This window comes from Denticeps clupeoides, chromosome 3, assembly GCF_900700375.1.
Source record: "Denticeps clupeoides chromosome 3, fDenClu1.1, whole genome shotgun sequence".
Classification (NCBI taxonomy): Eukaryota; Metazoa; Chordata; class Actinopteri; order Clupeiformes; family Denticipitidae; genus Denticeps; species Denticeps clupeoides.
The window spans coordinates 4,317,677-4,342,449 of NC_041709.1; the positions used below are offsets into that span (position 1 = coordinate 4,317,677).

General features: G+C 41.2%; 1 protein-coding gene across 4 annotated transcripts in view; it reads left to right on the forward strand.

Annotated features, from left to right (window-relative positions):
- The window catches only part of astn2 (astrotactin 2), a 260,288-nt gene that overhangs the window by 166,403 nt on the left and 69,112 nt on the right, over positions 1–24,773 (forward strand). For all 4 annotated transcript variants that reach the window (XM_028971803.1, XM_028971806.1, XM_028971805.1 and 1 more), the window contains exon 11: positions 12,711–12,861. In XM_028971803.1, coding sequence (XP_028827636.1) covers positions 12,711–12,861 — 151 coding nt within the window. The remainder of the gene's footprint in view (positions 1–12,710; positions 12,862–24,773) is intronic.

The following is a 24,773-nucleotide window of genomic DNA, read 5'->3' on the forward strand; positions in this document are numbered from 1 at the left end:
AGGGAGTAAAAAAAAAAAGCCTAGCACTCAAACACCCCCACCTTTGATGAGCTGTTCTAGTAGCCACCCAGGAAACTCTAGCACCTCTCCAGCAGTCTTCGGGATACAGCAGCCCGTGTTTATTGAAACTGAAGTCAAATCCTTTCAAGCAGGCTGCTAAAAAAAAAAAAAATCCCTTGAAGTGATTACTGTTGAGGCAAGCACTAGACTTGATCATTAATGTTTCTGCACTTTTCAACGTGTTTATGTTCAACAAGGCTTCTTATTTATGCATTCATTGAAAGAAAAGCTGGGCTTATTAAATGCACACAAAGCCCTGACAGCAAGGGTGCGAAAAACAGTGACATTCGGCACAGCGGTGGTTCCATGGCAGGAGGCAGGCCAGGCCTCCAACGGCAGAGGGGATGATTAGAGATGGCTGCTTTTAATAGGTCTGCCCAGGGTCACTGGAAGCCCATTTTCCCGTCACCGTGGACAAGGAATCTTCCACAAATCCCCCCGATTTCCCCGCTTTCCTTGGCTACTGTTAACATCGAGCGCATGGCCAACAAGAGGTTGCTAGCGATTCCAGCTATAACCCCCTTTCTCCTTCGCGAAAAGGGGGCTTTCATTGCAGCATATCGGTGCGTCTTAACTGCGTTTGTTTTGGTGGATGTTCCCTCGCTCGTGACTGAAGGGCCCGCGCTGGAATGGGTGATGTTGACAGGCTGCCCCCCCCGCCCACCCGTAACAGACACCTTGGCAATGGTGATTGACGTTTTGAGTTTGCCAGGTTTATTTTTAATGTGCAACGTGTGGAGCCTGCAGACAATGGATGCAGCTCCTCCAACCGGCACACAATCGTTTCCCGGCCGGAATTGCAATTAATGATAGACGCATAACAAGAGAGTGAGCAGAGTCTGACCTTGACAATGTGTCTTGTCTTTTTTTGGCATTTGTTTTTCTTTAATCTTGTGAATAATACAGAATATCACCATTTTAAACTACAGAACATCTTTTTTAGAACACACATTTTTAAAAGTATCACTTAGTCTTTCATCCATGACACACAGACACGGACCCATCAAAAGTATCCCACCAATAATATCTTGCAAAATGCTCAGTCAGGATCATGTACTGTTTATAAAAGGTTAATAAAATACTCGGCCCTTAGTAGTCATAGGGATAAAAATGAAGGCATAATTATTAAGGAGTTACTAATGCTTCAATGATCATTATTTATATTTTTTATTCATTCTAGCAAGTGCAGAATGAATAAAGTGAGCCAGAATAAATGAAGTGAGCCAGGCAACATCATAACCAAGATTCTTGCGGTGTCATAAATATTATAAAATGTAATGTAATAAACCCTCTAAAATCTTTAGGACCAATAAAAGGTTGCCATGCCGCACGGTATATAAAACAGCAGTTTTTAGGGTTGAGTCCTTCCATCTGCTACTGTGCATCCAGCACAGAATGCTCACACAGCTGCAGAAGCTCCCGTCATTTTCCGTTTCCTCGGGACGTACAGCTGTTGACGATCCTTTAATATGAATTTTTGGGGGGCACCACTCAATACAGACGGTTACTGCACAGCCAAAATAATCAGAGCAGCAAGCACAGTTGATTACTTGGGACAGTTCTTTTGCTTTCCATGGTCTTTCTGATCTTGGAGGATACTGTCCTGAAGGATCCCATGTCTGAACGCATGAGTTTTATATACAATACATAATTGAAGTCACAAGACAGAGTGCTGGTCTGTATCTGAGTGAACAGCCTAGTGGTGTAACACACTCGCCTATGAACCAGAAGACCCATGTTCAAACCCCACTTACTACCATTGTGTCCCTGTTTAAGACATCAAACCCTGAGGTGTCCCTGTAACTACTGATTGTAAGTTGCTCTGAATAAGGGTGTCTGGTATATGCCGTATTAACATGCCCACACACACACTTCTGCGCCCAGAAGAAACCAATTACTGAATTAGCTGCTTACAAATATAACATCAAAGACTGAACAGACGTGCTGAAATAATAAATTCCTCCACTTTTCCCGCTAAATATTCAGGTTTAGCATCTCCTGCTTTGATGTTCTCTGCTAATCCTACAGTTTATTTGACCAAACTCACAAATAGTAGCGCCACGTTGTAAAGGGCACATCCACAGACTAAACCAATCATCTGTTCAAGATCAGGCAAGTCCCGCCCACTTACTTTGATGGGTCAGACTGACACATAGAAATATTTTATGTTGTGCTGAATGTGCCCAAATGAAATAAAGTGTGAACTATTGCAGTATAACACATATAATGAATTCATAGCTTTTTTTAAATCGTTAATGACACATTGTATTTTTTTTTTTATTCTTGATGTATTTATATATTTAATTTTGGCACTGGTAGCACAATGAGAAGCCTCGTGAGTGCTCATTGTTTTATAGCAGCATTAGTGTACTTCATGTGCTCAATAGTGAGTAATTGATCAGCTTCATTATTCTTCATGGCTTTGATATAATAAATCTCTCTCTCATTCTTTCGGTCTCCCCTCATGAACTTTTTTTTTTTTTTTGTCTTTGAGACTAAGTTTGACAGAAATGTTGATTATTTTGTGTCAGGCAGTGCCTTCAAGGTCCATGGTGCTGGAGTCTGTGTTGTGGTTGCCCTTGTCGATAAGCGGATAGATGGAGAAGTTAAGTTAAGGTTCTATGTGGGTGGCTTCCCATGAAGCCCAGGGTCAGTGCGTGGGCTGCACTTTAAATACCCTTCACTGCACAATGCATTAATAAATAAAACTGCCCATTACATTTGCCATTGCTGATGTAGAAATGAGCGTTGTTGCACAGTGATGCTCCGCGTCTATAAACAGGCGACAGATTTTTATATCTTTGACGTTTGGCTCAGGGTACCTGTAGGAGAGGGTTACAGCTCATGTGCTGCATTGTGTTTGCAGGTGTGTCCTGCAATATAACCTTTTATTTTTAGAGTCAAGGAAAAATGTTCCCTTTGTAGGGCTCACCATTTGCAGATGAGCCCATTATTCTCCGTCTCCTTTTGCACCTCCTGTAGCTTTTTACTTTATTTTAGGGTCGGCAGCATTAACACATTAATCATAGCAATTAATTTAGAAATATCTAACACAGCTGCATTTCGGGCCAACATGGTGACGTGGAAGATAATTACATAACCTCACACCTCTGACCTTGTGTGTGTGTAGTTAGCTTGTTCTCCCTGTGTTGACGGGGATTTCCTCGGGTCTCTCCAGTTTCCTCCTGCCATCCAAAGGCATGTACACTACATTATTATTGTTGTTGTTATTATTATTATTATTATTAGTAGTAGTAGTAGCGTTGTTAAATGAACAGATCATTGCCCCATCACTTCCTGTCTGAGCCTCTTTGCCAAATATTTGCAAAATGCACACATTACAATTAGTTTATTGCTAAATGTGTGATTTAGTAGTTTAGTAGGCACAAAGCACAGGAGCCCCGCAACTGCCGTCAGAGAGTCACCTCGGACGCCACCCCGAAAGCAGCTTTACATAACTCAGGGTTCAGTGTATTGCTCAGGGACACAATGGTAGTAAGTGGGGTTTGAACCTGTGACTTTGTGGTCTTCTGGTTCTTACTCCCTTGGCTACTACCACCTAGTAATTAGTGAAAACTGTGAAAACAGTAGCTGTGAAGACCAAGGAAACAATTTTGTGTCCCCTAGATGTCCACACTGGACATACCCTAAATAGCATTGTGTTGGATTGACTTTCCGTCCTAGGGACATTACTCAGGAAGTTCCAAAATTGTAGTCATGGTAACGTTGATGTTGATGTGGGACATTGATGTCTCTTTTTTACTGGCTCTACTATTATTACTTCTACTAATAATACAAATATTTAATAATAGAAACTCTCATTTAGCCTTTTATGACACTTTAAAATGAATTCAAGCTGGCATTAAGAAAAGGACAAATCTAAGTCTAAAACTTAACCCTTATATGTGACTTTTTATCCTTTGAAGGCTGTATTTTCTCATTTGTTTAAACATAAAAGAAAGCAGCGCAACCTATTTGCCGAACAAAGCTTATTTTTTATCTAAATTCAGCATATGGTCTCATAAATTTCACACCGCAGTTCATCGGCCATGACAGCTTTTTTCGACAGCGAAATGCAGGCCTGGCTGTGAGAAGATAGGTCTTCGGTGTCTCTGGATCAAGTCCACCCCCCCCGTACCCCGTTCGCACGGCTTCTCCTGCGTTTTTCTCTCCGTGGCTGCAGAGGCAAAGGGGCAAGAAGGGCAGACGTGAAGAAAACAAAAATGGAAGCCCTGGAAAGCGTGTCCAACTCGGTAGATTACGGCTGGGTTAATCTGATCGTATCTGATCCTGTGAGCTGCTTGCACAGCTGCAGATGAAAGCGGGGCACAAAGCAGGGGAGCCCCGCAGCAGCGGGCAGAGTGCCACCTCAGACGCCACCCCGAAAGCGGCTTTCATGTCTGGCCACGGCTGGGGCATCTCGCAGATCGCCTGGTGATTCTTATAAAACTCTTATTTTTTTAATCCGCAGAGATGTTTTCGATCTCAGTCTCCCTTTTTTCATTTGAACTGTTCTTCACCCGTTTTTTTTTTTTTTTTTTTAAATATATATGTTTTTTTTTTTCTAATCTGTTCTACCCTTTGCTTGAATGGTGAGGGCAAAGAACTATCACTCTCTTCCCTTCCACCTCCATCACTGTCTCCCAGATGAGATCTTTTCTCAAATAATCCTTCCCTCTCCTCTGGTGTAGAGTGCTCTGCTAATAGGCATGCGCCGGTTGCCAGATCTGTCTTCATATTGTGCGCCTGCTTCTCTTGATGTCAGGTTTGATGTGCTGCTGCGTTGCTCCAATGCATCATTAACTCATCTTCTTCTCTTCTTCTCAGCATTAGGCTCTTTATGCTAAACAGCTCCTGTTCCTGAAATGCTGGGCCGACTCCATATTTGTCTGTTTTCTCTGCTGCGTGATGGGTGTGTCCTTCGGCTACCGGGGCTGCGCGGATAATCTAGCTTTAATGACGATGCTGATTCGAGGCCAGGCATCATCTGGATTGTTTACAGGGTTAATTATGCTGCAGATGCACTCAGTTTGCCATGGAATAGGAGAAAACAGAGCACCTTTTATTATTGAAAGTAAAATAAAAAATATTCTGTGAAAACAGCAGCTCTGACCAAGCAAGCAATATTGTGGCCCCTGTCCCCTAGATGTCCACACTGGACATTCCCTAAATAGCATTGTGTTGGATTGACTTTGCGTCCTAGGGACATTGCTCAGGATGTTCCGAAATTGAAATCATGGTAACGTTGGGGAACTTTTCCTTCATGTCCTAGGAATGTCGAAATGTGGGACTTTGTGCTTTTTTTACTAGCAATAATATTTAATAAAAATACTAATAATAAAATCTCTCATTTAGATTACATTGACTAACCTCATATGACACTTTATAATGAATTTGAGCTGGCATTAAGAAAAGGACAAATCAAATCTAACCATTATATGTGACCATTTCTGAAACTGCACCCGAACAACCTAGTTATGAAGCAGAAGGCAATGGCTATTTTAGTTTTATGTGACTATGTATGTCTTTTTTGCTGATGCACCAACCCCACTTATTTTAAAGTGACAGTCCACAATGCTCTTACTGAAGTCTGAAGCAAATACAGTACTTGAGGGCTGTCACAAAGTTTCCACCCAACTACAAGAAAATGAGAAAAGAAAAAAATAAAGTTTGGGGCAGCTGTCCTCACTGCTATTATGATAGCAATCTTGTTATATATATTTTTGTGCATGCAATAAAGCTATGAAGTTTAACTCAACCACTTGACATCTTTACTCTTGTTTGCTCAGTTTTACACTGTGCGGAAAGAGTAGAGATTTCAGCCTCCTGCTGATTTTCTCTCCAGGGCACCATGAGAGCTCATCACAACCCAGAAAATGAAAGATTAGCTACCCAATCGTACTACTAGGCTAAATGGTAGTCCTGTCTTGTGTGATTTCCTGTCTTTTCATGTTAGGTCTGCCCTGCATCTCTCCCCATGGCCATGTGCTTTTTTTTTTTTCCTTATATGATCCATTTGTAAGATTGGGCGTCGCAGGACCATGCTTTTGTCTTGCATAGCAGCCGTCTACAAGAAGAAATGTGACATTCCTGTGCCAATTGTTGTGCATGAAGATTCAACACCTGTTTTTGATGCCTTTTGTCGGACGGCAACGTGTGAAGTGTCGGTCGTCAGGACCGCCCACTCTCTTTGTCTTCCCCAGATGGGAGGCACCGGGGGGGCGTGACATCAGAAACAACAGGTTCTGATTGGTCTGTGACAACTTCCTGTAGGCCAATGACAACTTCCTGTAGGCCAGGGGTATAAAGGTCTGCTCACATGTGGGGAAGGGACTTTTTTCTTTACTTTTTCTTTCCCAGCTGTCTTTCCATCAAAACCGGATCTTCTGATTTTCGAGCCTGCTCTATCATCTCATTTCTCATGGCTCTGCCTCTTTCTCTCTCTCTCTCCCTTTAACTCTTTCTTCTCATTTTTGTTTTCTCTGTAACCTTGGTACCTTTTTACATTCAATATTCACATGTAACTACAATAATTATTTACCGGTGTTAATAAATTAGAAACTGTTCATTTTTAACCTCTATTGTGCCATGCCTCTTTCTGCCAGGTAACATCAAATTGGAGTGGTTGAATACAGTGCTTTTGTGTGGAGGGAGAAAGAGTTTTTTTCTACACTCTGGTCTCTCCCTACCACTGTCTTTTTTATCGGTCTTTCATGATCAGTTCTTAAGATTTTATAACACAGAAGGAATGCGCCACTTGAAAAATGAGGTCTGCACAATATTGTGAACACCATTACATTAAAAAGGGAAAGCAAAATTCTTTTCACCACCATTACCACTTTCCATTCTGCTTTTTTCGGTAATCACCCCATGATTAGCTTCCAGAGGAGCTGCGTTTCCCTTTTTTATTTGTTCAGCTGAACATGTTGTTCTGTCACTGTGCTCCTGAGCGAGAACAGGGTTTTCTGTGTACAGGGACGGCCATGCAGCTGGACGGGGGACCATTACTGCTGTAAGGGGTAAATGTTTGGTAGGAAGTAATTATTGTCAGATTGCCGAACTGTTGTTACAGACCTTGCTTTTGTTTGCCGCAGATGTTATTACGGAGGGAAATGTCAGTGTGTACCCGATACATTCAGACGTTGAACAAGAGAGACGCATTATACTTAGCGGATAAAGGACCTGTTAAAGGCAGTGGGTAAAATAGCATCCATATGTTCATGTGTTCATGTACTTTTTATTAAACAATACCAAATGCACGTTAAATTACTAAATGATTAAAAATGACATTCAAACCAAAATAAATAAAAAAAACTCATGAGGTTAAAGATATAAATTCAGTTTACTGCTGACAGTCAAAAACCAAATGGATGATTGTATCAGGATTACATTTGAATGGACTCCTATGTTGTTGTAGCACGAAATCTTTCTTAAAGTTGAATCCAGTCCTTGCAACTTGCACGTGTGAGTCCGTGACCGGCCACCTTTCTGAGCTGCGTTGCTCCTACTGCTGTGTTCCTTTTTTTTTTCTGTGGAATCCTGCTGACACATGCAAGGTGAGCTGCTGAAGTGAAGTGACCTTCCAGATCCTGACGTGGTGAGAGTTGAGATGCACTTGGCTGGGTTTGGTGTGTTCCACATCCCCATGCAGCCACTTAAGACTAACCTTGTTATTGCAGCTTTTTGATACTCAGCACCAGTTGGAAATAAACAAGTTCTTTCTTTTCCTTCCTTTCTTTTTCCTGTGCAGTCTATACAGTGATAAAATCAGCAGGCAGCCTCTGGCACGGTTTATTAGCACTAAAACTTAATGGATGGAGCACACTGAAATCCGCGCCCCTCCATCACAGGACGTGACAAGTGAGGCCAATCAAAGCCAGCGTTCCAATTAGCCCTAAACACGACCCGCCACCCCGCCTCTACCTACTGACGCCTCGCGAATGACAGTTTCATACATAATAAATTGTCATCGGATCAAGTCCATAAAAAATGTAAAATAGGCCGTAATTGTGTGAATCCACCTCCTGGCGAACTGACCCATCTCTAAATGATGTCCGCACTTAGTTCTGAATGCTAAAATAAAGAGACATAATTAAAGCCTGCTGCTGCAGTTGTTAAGGACAAAAGCAATAAAGGAGGTGGGGGATGGATAGATAGATCAACTCCATCTATCTATCTTTTCTATTCTATTCACCCCTCGTATCTTTTTTTTTTTTTTTAATCTCTTAAGCTTACTAGCCAAATACTTGGCAACAGCGTTTAATGTAGATTTAGCAAAAAAAAGGACTGATTGCAGCAGTCTGTATTTAGAATTTAATTGCAGAGGGTTGTTTAACTGAGAATTTTTCCTTCTCTCCTTCTTTTCAGAATGCATCAGTTTTGCTGCAGGCACTCTTCATTTTCTAGTGTTTTTTTTTTTAAAGACATGGTTACTATAGTAACTAATGGTGGACTCATTTTATATGTTTGTGCGAGTAACTTTTTAGACACCACAAATACATGTGCATGAACCCTTATCTGATTGATCTACGATCAGTTGATTTATAATGTGAAAAAGATTACCAGTTATCTGTGAAGAAGCATAATTTTCTCAGCAGTTGTTGATTTGGCATCTGGACCATTAGTGTTATTATTTTTGGGGGAGATGTTGGAGCATCCCTTGGAAAAAAAAATTAACATTATTGCCACATTGGGGAAAAATAGCAATACAATGAATAACACAACGTTCTCTTCCCTGACATGCTTCAGATGAGGCGTGTGTCGAGAGTCTGGCTTCTCTGGGCTGAGGCAGGGTATTATAATGACAATATTTCAAACAATAATTCAAGTAGTTGAACATTTGCTATTTGAGGCAGGTTTAACACGCTTGCGAGGGCTGCAGAGCTGTTTTCTTCCACGTCTTGCTGTTTCCTTTTTTAAACGGACGGCAGATTCTGCATAGTTCTGGTGGGGGCTGCGTTTTAATGAGTCATCAGGCCTCGGTACAGCCGGTGATGGTAAGGAAGTAAGGGCCATGGTGTCGGAGATGGTTTTACCGACTGGCACTAAAGACGTTAGTGGCACGTCTCGCGTAGGGTTGAGCGTCGCTTAATTATGTGCCATTACACATTTAATGACTTGATAATTCCCTGCAAAGTAGTGGCCATCACCTGCTCAAAGATCCCTATCAAACACAGGACTCTAATCTGTAGAGGCAGCGTTGGTCTGCATAAGCGTGGGCCATAGCAAGTACAGGAAGTCATGTTCAGGCAAATGAAACTTTAACCAGAGAGGCGCCATAATAATCACCACCGCCATTTTCACGCCTCTGGACACCCTCCTGCTCCCCTCTCCATCGGCCTGACACGCCACGCCGAGACCCTCGCCAAACAAGAGGCTGGCATCTACCATCTATCTGTTAGTGGCCGCAACAGCGGAATAATCGATCTGGCTGTCCGCACAATTGATTTGGCAAAAATTGATTTTGCTGGCTGCTCCTCCCGATGCAGCCCTCCCCGTTTATCTGGACTTGGGACCGGCACCAAGAAATACACAAGAAAATACAAAATACAAATTGCATCACCATTTACTGGCTGAATTATTTCTGTTTCCCTTCTAAACATTATTATTATCACTGATAGTGCCTTCCTCATATCCCTTCTGTTATTTTATAGCTTGTACAGATAAAGCCACAGATTTACAGTACTGTTTTGGGTGGTAATAGTGTAGTGGGTGACACACTCATTTAATCAGAAGACCACTGAGTCACAGGTTCAAACCCCACTTACTACCATTGTGTCCCTGTTGCAGGGTACTGGCCTTGTAACTAATGATTGTAAGGTGTTCTGGTTAAGAGCGTCTGATAAATGCCACACAGTGGGTACAGAAAGTATTCTAAAATGTTTCACTCTTTGTTATATTGCGGCCATTTGTTAAAATCATTTATTACTTTTTTCCTCATTGACGTACACGCAGCATCCCATATTGACAGAAAAACACAGAATTGTTGATGTTTTTGCAGATTTATTAACAAAGAAAAACTGAAATATCACATGGTCCTGTGTCCAAAGCTGTGACACATACGTACGCATTGTTTAGTATCGTTTTATCCTGCCCTCAACGACTCTGTGTAATATGTCCCTACTGTCCTGGCAAATGTAGCACAAGAATTTTGCTGCACTGCAAAATAAAAACTTGCACTTGAAGTTAACAAACCATTAGTTAACAAACAAGCAAATGTCTAACGCCACAATAATCTTTTTTGTTTGTTTGTTTGTTTTAAATAAATAAACAAATGATAAAAAAATAAATAGTCGCAGTTTGTTCTATAGAATAGCGCCAACATGTTATGCCAGAGGACATCAGTATGTATCGCAGTCAGCCATCAGTGACTTGTTTTTCTCTCCTTTTTCTCCCTTCAGACTGGTCTCTTGTATCTCAGATGGCGTTACTAGCACATTTTACAACTTGTCTCTATTTTTGGGTTGGGGTACAAAATACAAATAAAACCAATTTGTTTGGGAGGACACACGGCTTGTTGGTGCCATTTGAAGGTTTTTAGTTCCAACTCTTGGCTGACATTATTATTATTTATTTTTTTAATAGACTAACTTGTCCCCTTAAAGTGATATTCTTGCAACTAGTCTTCTGGTGTATGCTTGCAGTGAGTGGTGAGACACAGGGTAGTAAGTGACATTTTCCTGCATTGTTAGAGGGGAGCAAAAGAAATTAAAACAAACTTAGATGTAGAACAAAATGTAGATTGATACAAATTTCTCTTCTAATTGCAGTTTCTTAATAAACTGAAACCAATTAAGAATTGTGTCAATTTTGTCAGCTTGTGATAAATATTGTAAGGCTGATGTTAAGGATAATTTCAGCATAATTTTAGCATATGTAGTTTAATATTAGTCTGATTTTAACAGTCAGGCTTGATTGCTGCAAAGCTAACATTGATTTTTTTTTTCATAAATCATGGACAAGTTATTTCTTTGTCGATTAAGTATTTTATTTACTTTTCTTTTGTTGCATCCTAAAGAAAAAGATTGACTCTTTAATTTACTGTGCTGCTAACAGCAAAGATTCCCATTCTATTGCATAATCATTAAAATTGTGGTCACACTTCACTCCACACTCCCCGACTCACAGGGTAATAATTTGTGTAAATATTCTTGTAACAACTGCCAGAATCAGCCACTGGAAATGCCTCATTAACCCATCGATAATTCACTTATTATTAATGATTGTGTTGCTGTGGATTCTCATCAGATGGACCTTCAATTGTTTTTGATTAACTGTAATGAAGATCATTAGCTGTGTTCTTCTTTTATACGAACATAAAGTTAATTATTATTTCTTTTTTTTTTATTGAAATGTCCTAAACTAAGCCAAGTTTCGCTACATCATAGTCAGAGCATCTTTAAAAAAACATCAGTTATGTAGTTAGAATCTCAAGGCATCATCAATCTTAACATAAAAAAATGTATTTGCCCTTGATTTTTTTACAGGTCTTAACAACTTCACTTATCGCTGTGTTAAACCATCTCTACCGTATATTTATATTTGAATATGTTTTTGTATTATATGTATTCCTTTGCACCAAAATAATAATTTGACATTTGGAAATCTCCCTCCTTTGGAGATTTGAAGATATCCAAAAAGACAAGGCTTCTCACTTATGTACAAGTGAGCTGTAGACATTGCAGGGGTAAGGATAATGATAATAATCATGGACAGCCTTTATCCAATTTGTCTCTCCAACACAGACCCATCTCCAGACACCTGTCTGGTCAGCTCTTCTCCTCAGGTAATGCATCAAGCTGTCCGATATCAAACGTGGAAAATGCTGAGTGGGGCCTGGTGATCAGATTTTTTTTTTTTTTGTGCTCTGTATAGTGCAGGTAGTGAATAGAATCTCTGAGACTGTGAAAAGAAATCCATGAAGGATGATGAAAAGGCCTGGTTTTATTTCTGCACTTCTAAATGTAAAAAGCAGTCTAATTGGCAGTACAAGATTTGCTAAATAGATGAATAGTTTGATTCACAAATGAAACTAAATTAAAATGCTAAAACATATTTGAAAGAATGAGCTGAAAGTGAATGTTAACATGAATGAAAGTGCCACTGTTTCAGAAACATAATGGCGTTAGCATCAACTTAATCAACTTTTCCTTTTCAGAAAATATGGAGAAAAAAACCCTCATCTCTCATATAGTTAATATATTTAAAAGAAATGTGTGCTTGATCTGAAGATAAGACATTGACTTTAACTTGATGGAGATAGTTAAGCTCTTATACAGCACACAGCATTAGACATTTTCATTTGGCACATTTATTGGATATCTGCTTATTGGTTGTGTGTTGTGCTGTCAAATAAAAATGTCAAATATATTTTTTTACAAGAGACTCCTTAAAGCATGTATTGATGAGTGTGTAGTATGATTAGCTTTCCTCCGTCTATGTACCACAGTGTAGCCATCATAGCTATGCCTGAAGGCCAGAGCGTCATTATATATACTTGGGATGATATTATTCATTCATTCAGTCATGCATGCATGTATATGGAGATGGTTGTTTCCCTGATGCCTGGCATTGTGATTGAAAAGACCTAATGAGTAAAAGTAGTTACACACTTCATGATGCAAATTCTGCTCAAATTTCAATGATTGCAGGGATGAGGCCATCATGTCGACTTATTTTGAGACTGTGGATGATCTGCTGGCTTCGTTTGGCCCTGTACGCGACTGCTCCAAGGACAACGGCGGCTGTCCCAAAAACTTCAAGTGTGTATCTGATCGCCGAGTGGACTCAACAGGCTGCATGGTGAGTTCGCACTGATGCTTTTTATTGCAACTCATTCTGGACTCAAAAACGCACCAACAGTCTGTGTTATCCACGTTACGTAGTGTAGCCAGACAAAATGGTTACACTGTCTGCAGTGTGACTTCTGGACAGTTTCATCTGGTTTAAAGCAGCCTGTAGCATGGCAAAAGAAGAAAGTAGTAGTGGCAGATTTATAAAGGGGGCAAGGCCTGGAAGGTAAGAGGATGATGCGAGTTTAGGGCGTAATCTGGCCATAAACCAATTAAATTGATGAGCTTGCTCCTTCCCCTCCCTGATGGTGATGGATGGCACAGTCATTAGGAAGGGGGCGGGCCTGTGCTGTCTCGTGATTGGCCGCGTGCTCTGTTTTCCATTTAGAGTAAAAGCCTGATGCCGATGCCTGAAATTCCCCATTTCTCCCACAGTGCTGAAGCTGTGGCTGCAGAGAAATTCTGATTGAATTAAAAGTCCTTTTTTTTTTTTTTTAAACTGATGACTCACAGTGCTGCAAATGTAAAAAGCTTGCGCTCAAATCCCTAATGTGGAACAAAGACGCGCAAAAAATAAGAACTGTGAAAATTACATCTAAAAATTAACACCAAAAAAAAAAAAACATCATTATACACGAACATAAATTTAAAATGAAAGTAGGCCATGACTTAACCTTTACCTTCAGCTGAAAGTTGGCACTTTTTCCAATAATAAAATAAATAAAACTCAAGAATTTCACATGCCTGCCTCCTTCACGTTAGATATGATGCAACAAACAGTTGAATCCAGGATCAGGCATGTCTTTGGCGAACTCCCCTGCTGAAAACAGCATGAATTTGACTGAACAAGGATGGTTGCTCACCAGATAGTTTTGCTATGCCAACTCTGTGTCACTTGCATTAGCATATAACTCCACAATGCAATGTATTATTCTGTCTGCATTATTGTATTTAAAGTATACATGACATCACCACTTAAATCCCCAGAAATCAACACCATATGCAACTCTTCCCACTCAAAACATTTTATTAATGCAGTACATTGTGTGTGTTTCTGGGTTGGCGATGGGGGTAGTAGAGATGTTGTGACAATGGTTTGGTTTCTCTCAATTAAAGCCTTTAAAACAGAAATCCTTCACATCTTTAATCTTTATGAATATGAAAGTAAAGCAAAGAAGCCATTTCTCTTTTAATGTCTGATAGTCCTGTCACAAGCCGGCAGTTTTCTGTCATGTGCTGTGTTTTAGCGTGAGGTGAACACTGATATATTGCTTTATCCTTTATAGGATTAAAGTATAGACTTGTCCCAAAGAGTGAGGGGTGAGCATCTGCCGGGGAAGTGGAAGTGAATTTGGGAGGAGGCCTCTGATGGTCACATCGCTAATGGATTGTGTGAAAAGGCAGTCTCTATTATATTTTACCTGGCTTTGCGTGGCCCCCCTCTTTCTTCCATAAATGGAGTAATCTTGTCACCTCCACACAACAATATAAAATTCTGTGGCAGTTGAGATATTGAACTGAGTTGAACTACGTGATGAAGCAATCAGGCTTAGCCTGTCTCCTTTTCTTTTTTTTTTTGGCTAAGGCTTTGGAGTTAAAGTAATCTTTTTAAGTGAACATCCACCTTCTCCCACTGAGCTCTTATTAATTTAAGTGTGGAACAGAGGTGGAAAGGGTAAACCTCTTAAACTTTCCCGCTTGAAATGGACAGGTGTTGGTTGAGGGATGCCCACGGAAAATCACCAAAAAAACACAAAGGCTGCCCCACCCCTCACAGTCTTCACTCTTAACATAGACGTGAAGGGACTGTGCAAACCCAGCGTGGGGAGCCATTAATAATTTACAAATTCTGCAAGTTAACAAATTTGTCTTGAAAGTTCTAAGGTTTCATTATAATTGTGCCATTGATCTTCATTTATTAGTGATTAAAGGTGGCATGTCACAAAATAGGTTGCCAGTCTTGCCTAGCAGGTTCTGCATATTCATTGCATTTAACAACAAGTCCTCCATGGTGATGTAATAACACTGATGATTAGAATGCTTCTGGTGAATTTTCACCGTGCGGGTGTCTGTGGATGCACTACATTGTTATGTTATTGACCCCGTGCAACTGCTGGATGCATCATTAACATGCTAATGTAGTGATCATTGCAGGCAGGTAGGACTGTTTTAATGGAGTCATTTTGCTTCCATCCCCCCCGTTGACCTCACAGCAGTCACCTTCCCAGGAACGCCCTTTAAGGGCCGCTGCATATTTATTAAAAAAATCTCCTGTTGAAGGTAAGGTAATACCAGGTTCCAGTACAGGATCTAAAGAATTCAGATTAAAGCTCATCATGTAATGTGTTGTCCTTGTGGCATTTCAGGACCTCAGTGATTGTTTTTTGTCTGCAGCACAGCACATGGTGCACACAACAAAATGTGTCTTTTGCATTTAACCCATCAGCTGAGTGAGCAGTGGGCAGCCATGAATGGCACACAGGGAGCAGTGTGTGGGGATGGTACCTTGCTCAAGGGCACCTTAGTGGTTTGGCATCTGAACTCGCAACCCTTCGGTTACAAGTACACTTCACTACCTGCTAGGCCACCATTAAAGTGAAGTGATTGTCACATGTGATACACAGCAGCACAGCACACGGTGCACACAGTGAAATTTGTCCCCTGCATTTATCCCATCACCCTGAGTGAGCAGTGGGCAGCCATGACAGGCGCCCGGGGAGCAGTGTGTGGGGACGGTGCTTTGCTCAGTGGCACCTGAGAGGCACCTTGGCGGATCAGGATTCGAACCTGCAACCTTCTGATTACGGGGCCGCTTCCTTAACCGCTAGGCCACCACTGCCCCAAATGCGGACATTGAGAACCCAATATCAATCACCACCGTATTGAAATCAATAATCCTTGATTTATGTACATGCATGAGGGTATTGGGGTAGTGTGGAAATTTTATTAGCTTGGGTTTACAATATCCCCACCACTCAAAAGACAATTATCCAGAATTGGATGAAACCGTGATACTGGCTCGCCTTGAGAATCCATTAAAGTCTGAAAGAAAAAGAAAAGGGCCTAAGAGAGAGGGAGGGAGGAACAGAGAAAATGAAAATAAAAAGCGATACATTCAAATCAATTAATGAGTGCAGGGTAAGGTGTTTCACTTTGCACTTGCTGGAAAGTTATCAGCCCTCAGAAACAAGGCCTTAAACTGAAGTCTTCCCAACTTTCATAACTTTTGTTTAGAGATAATCACCTGTCTCTTTTTAACAATTTTTTTCCCGCTGGACGATATTCTCAGGAAGAGATTTCCCGATCTCTCTCTCTCTCTCTCTCTCTGTCTCTAACTGTCTTGTTCAGCCCAATCTGCTTCCCTATTCCCTCATTCTGAGTATGTGGGCTGTTGCAGAAAGCCTTTTCATGAACGATTACAGGATTTTTTTTTGTCTGTTTTTATGGGATTACAACTTCTATCACTTCCACATGGTTTCTGTAAATTTGCACTGTGCATCTGTATGAAATTGCACTATAATTGCACTATAATTTGTCAGGCACACGCCTCCTTTGTCACCCTAGTATCCCTTGATCAATAGTGACAGTTCTAAAGAGAGAAATACTGTGGTGCTATAATTAAGCAATAATTCATGAGAGTGGTTGCTGTAGCTGAGCACAACACCAAGTGCATGATTGTGGTTGTGTGTGGTAGTAGCCTAGGGGTAACACACTCGCCTATGAACCAGAAGACCCAGGTTCAAATCCCACGTACCACCATTATTTCCCTGAGGAAGACAGTTAACCCTAAGTTGCTCCATGGGGGGACTGTCCCTATAACTACTGATTGTAAGTTGCTCTGGATAAGTACCATACGACCTCTACAACCTATACAAAATGCAGCAGCATGACTGATCTTTAACCTTCCCAAATTCTCCTATACCTTCTCCCACACCAGCCGCACGCATCAGATTCAAAATACTGATGCTGGCCTACAAAGCCAAACATGGAGTAGCATCATGGAGTAGCATCATTACACCTCGCACTGCACCTCGTATACTCCGAGCCTCCAGTACTGCTCGCCTGGTCCCCCCATCGCTAAAGGTAAAAGGAAGACGCTCATCTAGACTCTTCTCCGTCTTGGCCCCTCGTGGTGGAATGAACTTCCCCTGGAGGTCAGAACAGCTCAGTCACTGAGTATTTTCAAACGACAGCTCAAGACCTTCCTCTTTAAAGAATATTTAGATTAATGTGTAACTTTCTTATTGTCAAACCTGTGTACAGAATCTACAACAGAGTGAATAAAAAGGTTGTATTCATAGTTGAGGGTCCTAATGAACTTGAACTGATCACTTCATTAATGGTAACTTGAAAGCACGTTGTAAGTCGCTCTGGATAAGGGCGTCTGCCAAATGCCTTAAATGGAAATGAATGCTGTAAATGATTATATTGTAGTTTATGTGTGAAAATTCCGCACAGGACGTAAGAACAAAAAGGACCTTAAATAAGAACCTTGGACCAATGCTCCTTTTTGTTCCTAAGCCGTACATTGTCACATTACACTGCCACTGTAAAATGTGAAATAATTGCATCTCATTATTCATCATTCAGTCAAACTGGTAAAAGTATGTTGTGACTCATGTAAGTAGTGTCTCCCAAATACACATGAATGGCTCCATTTTTTTGTTGGAATTTTTTAATCAATAGAGAACTTGGCCTTTTCTTGTTGAAAAGGTGGCATATTGATGAAAAGAACTTACAACTCAATTTGCGCAAAGGCTACTACTGCCCATTTGTGCTGCTCAGCAGGCTGAGACCTAATTTTGCTCCAACAATTTCCAAAGCAGCTCCCTGTCAGGCTGACGATAGAACAAGCTTGCAGCCGTCTGGTGCAGTCTCTGGTTAAAGAGAAGGATTCGACACAGATCAATGATTTATTTTTAAAGGCAAGCGTTGCTAGTTATGTACTTAACCAATTAGTTATCACACTAAATCTTAGTTATGACTTATGTCTAGCTATGACTTGTGTCATTGTTTTGCTTTCAACTCATTTTTGGGATGAAAAATACAGTACTACTAAACAGTACTAACAGTACTACCAAAAAGAACAGTAATACCACAAATAAAACAGTGGCAGAACAGAATGTTTCTTGTTTCATGTGAATACTATGGCCTTTCATTTTTAGTGTGTGTCATTTTAATAAAACTGTTTTGTGGCATTTATGCCTGGACTTTATTATGCATTGTACATGTGCTTCACACACTATCCAGATATTACCTAGAACTCAATGAAACGTTTTATTAATATGATTATCAGAACATTTTATTTTTTATTAGCATGCAAATGCTTCTGAGATGAAATGTGGAAATAAGAGGGTTCCATATGTGATTGCTGGATATCTGTCTTTCCATTTATTTGAACTTTCAATTTCGGTCCCTTTACCTTTTCTTTTGTCAATACGCCATTCAACTGAATTCTGACTCCAGTAGGACAGAAAGATTGACAGCTGGTACAATGCACATTTCAGACAGATATCAAAGCATATGATTACCTGTTTTTGGACCTGAGAGAACACCAGAGCATATTCATTTGTGTCGTCTTCTCACTCTTTCATTTTATTTAATTTCCTCACTACCCCAGGGTGGTATGAAGCTTTGAGTCTCCAGCTAAGACACATTCTACCATTGCTTTGTACTTTGAGGAACCGTAACTTCTCAATTAATTGATATCCAGGAATTATGGTTGGGGAGACCTCCTGGGTGCACAGTCTTCACTGAGGCGCATATGCTGGTGTGATAAGGCCCACCATATCCCAGCTGGATTAGGAAGGTCAAAGACGAGTCAGCGTGTTATTCGCTTTGACTCCTTTTAACATCCAGAATGGGAATAGCACTGATAGGAGCCAGCCTCCGCCCTGTCTAATTTTTATTTAATGCTCTGTGCCTTAACACTGCAGAAATAATAATAACACAACAAAAAAATGAAAATGCATTCGTAATATATGCATGGAAAAGAAAGTTTATCTGATATCTGCTCTAACATTTGTCAGTCAGACAGTTAGCTATCACTCATGTTTTATTTATTCCTGTTGAGAAGGGAAAAGGTGCCGTAGTGCATTTGAAATTCCGAAGAGCCTGAGCCAGGTGTGACTAAACAGTTAGCCAGGAACGCCGGCTCCCTACTGTGTCCTTATCTTTAGAGGATTGTTCCTAACTTCTGTGGAGAGCAGGCAACAGTGGACTTATTTTCTCACTCTCAAGCAGCCTGGTGCACGCTAGACTGGTTCCCAGACTCCTTCGACCCCTTTACTGAAGCAAATGCGAGAAATTAACCAATGAACAGCAGAAAGACACGACTCAGTGGAAATAGAGCCAGTGTGGTGTTCATATGAAATCTAAATAACTGATAGTACTTTGCCTATAATGAATCTGAATCACTTTATTATATAATTTTTATTTCCTGTAGTCTTCTTAATATTGTTTTTAATATATTATTTTCACACATAGTGTTGAGCCAAACTTTAAGGCAGTGGTGAAGCTACTTTCCAACAGTAATTCTGAAATTGTTCTAAAAGTGTATATACTAGTATATACAAACTAATAATCAAACAGTAAGTATCTTTAATTTCATTAGATTTTAGATTTTTCTAATGGTGCCTATGGTAAAACAATTTTATTTGTATTTCGTGTATCAAAGGTTGATGTAAAAATGAAGCTTCTTGTTCATCAAAGCTTCATCAAGGAAGAAACCTGCTATGTGGGTTCTCATGCCATAGTTGAGCATATAATTGAGTTACACAGCATATGATTAATAATGTACTCAGTCCTTAGGGAAAATACAACTCACTCTTAATATACTGTGTGCATGTGTGTGTGTGTGTGTGTGTGTATGTATACGCACACATATATTATATATATACAGGGCACAGAAAAAATATATCCACATATTTATTAAGTTACTCGTGATTAAACATGGATCACATCACTCTCAAATGGATCTATTAGATAACTGCTTTGAAATGTTAAATATTAATCAAGATTTCCCCACCAGTATTTCTTGGCAGTAAACCCCTGAAATCACATACTTTTTTTTTTTTTTACATTGCTCATTGAAGTTTCTATTTCTTGGCCCGCTGCACAGAAGTTTGTCAAAGTGTTATTCTGCTGTTCATCCATTGAAATGTGAGAGAATAGATTATGTTTCTGACATCTGCTAGGAGTGTTCAACGAGGAAAAAAATGACCCTGACATTGACTAAAGCCGTGAAGTACACGCTCAGGAAGTTATCCATGCCCACACCTCCACCTACGCTGTCTGATGCACTCGCATGATGGCTAATGAGCCTATGTTTGTGTGTGTGTGTGGTTCCTAAAACACACATATGCTATTATTCTTGCACTTTGTTATACACTGAATTGTTGCCACCCACACGCTGCCACACTCCCTACAAGATGTCTACTTGATTTTACTTTTACACGTCTTTTGAGAATGCATTGCAAGTTCCAGCCCATTGTTTATTTTACTTCGACTTCAGAGCCAGGCAGCAAATTCATAAAAAGAAAACGCTTTCATAAATCCTGTCAAGGCGGGAGCACTTGAAAGTTCGCAGAATTTGGGATTTAGCCTGCTCGTGCATGACTGAGCAGTTAGCTGTTACGCAATGGCCCACGAGGATTGCAAACGAGTGCAGCCAACAGTTCGAAGCGAGACTTTGGTCCTTTACAGTCCGCTGCACCTGCTTAGCATAATATCACAGGACCCCCCCCCCAAACGAGCACCTCTCTCCTGTGGATATGCCCCCCCCCCCCCCCCCCCCCCCCCCCCTAGCATCGCTAGAGAAGGGAATGCCACCATTCCCCTGCCTTATGCCCCGCTGAGCACCTCATTAGCATAAATTTCAATGCATTATGAGCGTATTTTCATAATTCACCTCCCGTCACATTCATCCTGGTATTTAAATGGGGGGATCGAGCATGTAATTGACCATGGGAGAAGGATTGCTTAGACACTCACCCATCACAGAGCATGCCCCTTTCCGAGTGACTCAGGACCCCTCCATTAGGTAGCTCATGCTCCATTGAAAGTAGGGACCCCTTGCCATGGCAACGGGGGTCTCAGAGCTCACCGTCTCATCTGACACCACCCAACAGATGGATGCTAGAGGGGCAAGATCGACCTGAAGGACAAACAAGATTGCATGTTTAGCTTCTCCTCTTGGAGAAATTTATTCCCCCATGCTGGAGCTCATTGACCGCAGTCCTTGTTTAAATTCTCTCTGAAGGCCACTTCCTCCAGCTGTCAGATGGGAATAGGATGAGAATCTGGATGGAAACTGTATAAATGGCAGAATCAATTACGTTTATTTGCTCAAAAGTTAACCGATTTGCTTCGCCTCCGACTGGCCCTCATCTTAAATATCAGCCCCATCAAACTGCTCCCAGAAAGTGTTTAATGGGCACTTGGGGACGCTTTCAAGCTGTCCAAAATACCACAGCAGCTACCCAGTTTGGAAGATTTTCTAAGCGAATTCCTAATCAAGCTATAGGACCGATTTCAATACCAAATTACACTAGGCGTGCAGGCAAATAGGCAAACTACCTTTGTAGCTTTGAGTGTTAAATGCAGTGACTGATAAGGTCACGTTGTGGGTTTAAACAGCGAGAAACAATTCAATTTGGTGTCATCTCAGCACATGTATCTAGAGGAGGAACAAAAATGAGAAAGAAAACATTAATTTCCCATCTGGAAAGATTGGTGCTCTGCAGTTTCAATTTACTCTTTAATAGTTTAATGAATGCAGACGCCAAATTATTATACACATTCTTGATATTGCCTCACATCTACTGGGACTATGCATGAAAAGAGAAAAACAAAAAGTGTAAAAAAGAGTGTCTTTAAATCACTGCTCTCAATGGAATCATGTTTTATTGGCTTCCACAGTTTGTCTTAAATTGTTCTGAGATGTTTGCAGTGTTGACCTAGGGGTCCTGCACAATGGAGTTAGGGGACTTTGCAATGAGATTAAGAAAGGCTGAGAGCAAAACCATGAGCTTTGAAAAGTAAAATAAAGACTAAATAAACAAGAGAAAACTTTAGGAACACAATTACCTAAACAGAACTGAGTAAATGCAATGGTGTGAATGCTCAAAATTTGACACCAGTGCCAGTGGGGCAATGGTGGCCTAGCGGTTAAGGAAGTGGCCCCGTAATCAGAAGGTTGCCGGTTCGAATCCCGATCCGCCAAAAGTACCACTGAGGTGCCACTGAGCAAAGCACCGTCCCCACACACTGCTCCCCGGGCGCCGGTCATGGCTGCCCACTGCTCACTCAGGGTGATGGGTTAAATGCAGAGGACAAATTTCACTGTGTGCACTGTGTGCTGTGCTGCTGTGTATCACATGTGACAATCACTTCACTTTTAACTTTACATAAACATGCATTATTCACCCGCTATGGAAACACATTTATAAATGTAAGTAATGAAAATATTTTTTCTGAAATCTACAATGGCATGGTTCTTCTAACAAAGAATGTCACGTTTCCATTCATGCATGTTTGGCAGCATTTTTTGCAAGCCAAAAGGAACATTCTTGATATGTATCAGAACAGGACACCCATTTTACCCATTTCAACAATCCAAAAAAGAAGGTAAATATTCTGTAGAATTGTTTTTTTCCCAGTCATGTCATTATTTTAACACTAAACAATTGATTTACATTTAATTTTACAATTACAGGATCCATCAGACGCCCTTATCCAGAGCAACTTACAATCAGTAGTTACAGGGACAGTCCCCCTGGAGCAACTTAGGGTTAAGCGTCTTGCTCAGGGACACAATGGTAGTAAAAAAAAAAAAAAAAGAAAAAGGTTAATATCTAAATCTCATACAGGAAGACAGCACAGGTTATAGAGACACCACTTTGAAACAGTGAAGTGTTTACAGCCTCTTCCTGTAAACAGGCCCCGACTTGCTGATTGAAATGGGGTGCACTTCCGCCAAATGTCGGCAAGGCGTTGTTCACAGAAATGATGGCGTAATGAGAATCAGAGCAGGAGCGCAGCGGTCGGCCAGCTTTGCATGTGTCAGGGAGGTTCAGTTTAACTATGAGTTGTCCTCACCATCTTATTCCAGACCTATTTATCATCCTCACTTTATTACTGTTGTTTTGGCCAGACAGAAATACATTTTTAAATGGCGGAATGAGAAATGAGTTATTAGATTCAAGTAGTCTGGGAACGTTCTGTCAATTTCCAGCACAACGGGGGAAAGTGGTTGGATGATAATGATGGCAAGCTACAAAATGATTACTTGTGTTTTGTTTTTTTCTGTTTTTTTTGTTCGATACAGCCGCAGTGCTGTACTTAATCCAGCCTCTGGGTCCCTCTTTACCTCCTCCCACTCCATCACTTGTTCTTCCCCAGAGTTTCTGAAGGGCTCAGCTCTCCCCTCTGTAACATATGGCCACTCTTAGCAGATGACACATGAGGTCATTGGGATCAAGAACCTTCCGGAACATTACCTCATGCCTTCACAAATTGCCTCATAAAATGTTCTGGGGGGGAAGGGAGAAGTAAAAAAAAAAAAAAGTAAAGTGAGAGAAATTGCACATTCCCGCACTTCGTTATGTGGACAATGGCGTCGTTAATAGGACGCATCTGATTGAAAGTGGAGGGCGGGGTGATTAGGGCCTCAAATGGGTTTGCTTCTCATTTGCGTTAAGTGCACCCCACCTGACGAAGCCCCAGCCCCCTTCCCACGACTCCCCGACATCTCATCCGCATCGGCGTGAGCGCTGATGGATAGTGCCTCGCCATCGTTCACAGCCCGCTTGGCTGGGTGTTTACTGTTGGCCTTTAAAGGCTCCGGGTAATTGTTCCGGAGGGTTTTATTTGTTTTCTTAATCTCTGCCATCGACGTGCTATCCAGTGCCGTGGACGGCTGATCGATATTGCGTGGGCCCCTGACGGACGAAAGTAACGGCACGTTTCGCGCTCTGGGCTGGGTAAATTACCCGTCCACGCCCACTGCCCCGCCCCCTTGATACCTTCCATTCCGCTCCAGCCCCATCGATTGTCTCCCTGCCACCACGGGCCAAAGCATACCGGTGGGGTCTTGTGGAAATGATGGGGCGCCCACCAACATCCCGCCAAATAAACTGTGCGGACGCCTGAAAGAGGTGGCACGCTGAGTGTAAACAGGGCACTGGAGCCAAAACAGGTGGTAAAACAGAGCAGTGGGGTGGAATGTGTGAGTCCCACATGTGGGCTCTGGAAGCGTGTCATTGACGGATCATCTGCATGCCCTTTGCGGCCGGTGCACTGTCAGATGCAGAGTTGTCCTGCTGCAGCTGAAGACCGCAGTGACTTGTTCTTGGCAGATGATGTGCTGCTGTTACTGTACTTTATCATCCAGCCATGAAATGAGGATTTTTTTGAGGATGTTCCTATGAGTGCATGTATGTTGCACTGCATGATTGAGTGCATACAAATAGTTTGAGGTGGAGTTACAACGTAAAATAAAGAGCATGGATGTGCATAGGTCTATCTATCTATCTATCTGTCTATATCTATCTGCGTGCCTCACATTCTGTGAGAGATTTTGATTTTATACCAAGTGAGCTTCCTGTGCATCTGCAGGTATTACAAGTAAAAAAGCAAAGTGCAGCAATCTGTTCTCCTAACTTAGCATTGATACAGCGCTTTGTATTAGGGATACTACCTAGTGGGGTGCAGCGTGCACGATACTCTTTTCATGCAGGTAGGTCCACAGAAGTACTGCCTCGAGCTACAAGGCCTTCTATCAAGGCTGTGTCCTTCTACATACGTCTTTTTTTATGTGTTCCCTGACAGACACTCCAAACTTTTAACAACCTTGAATATGCCCCTCCAAAAAAAATTCTACTAAATAAATAAAACCACTGCCAATCTATGAGCTACATCAGC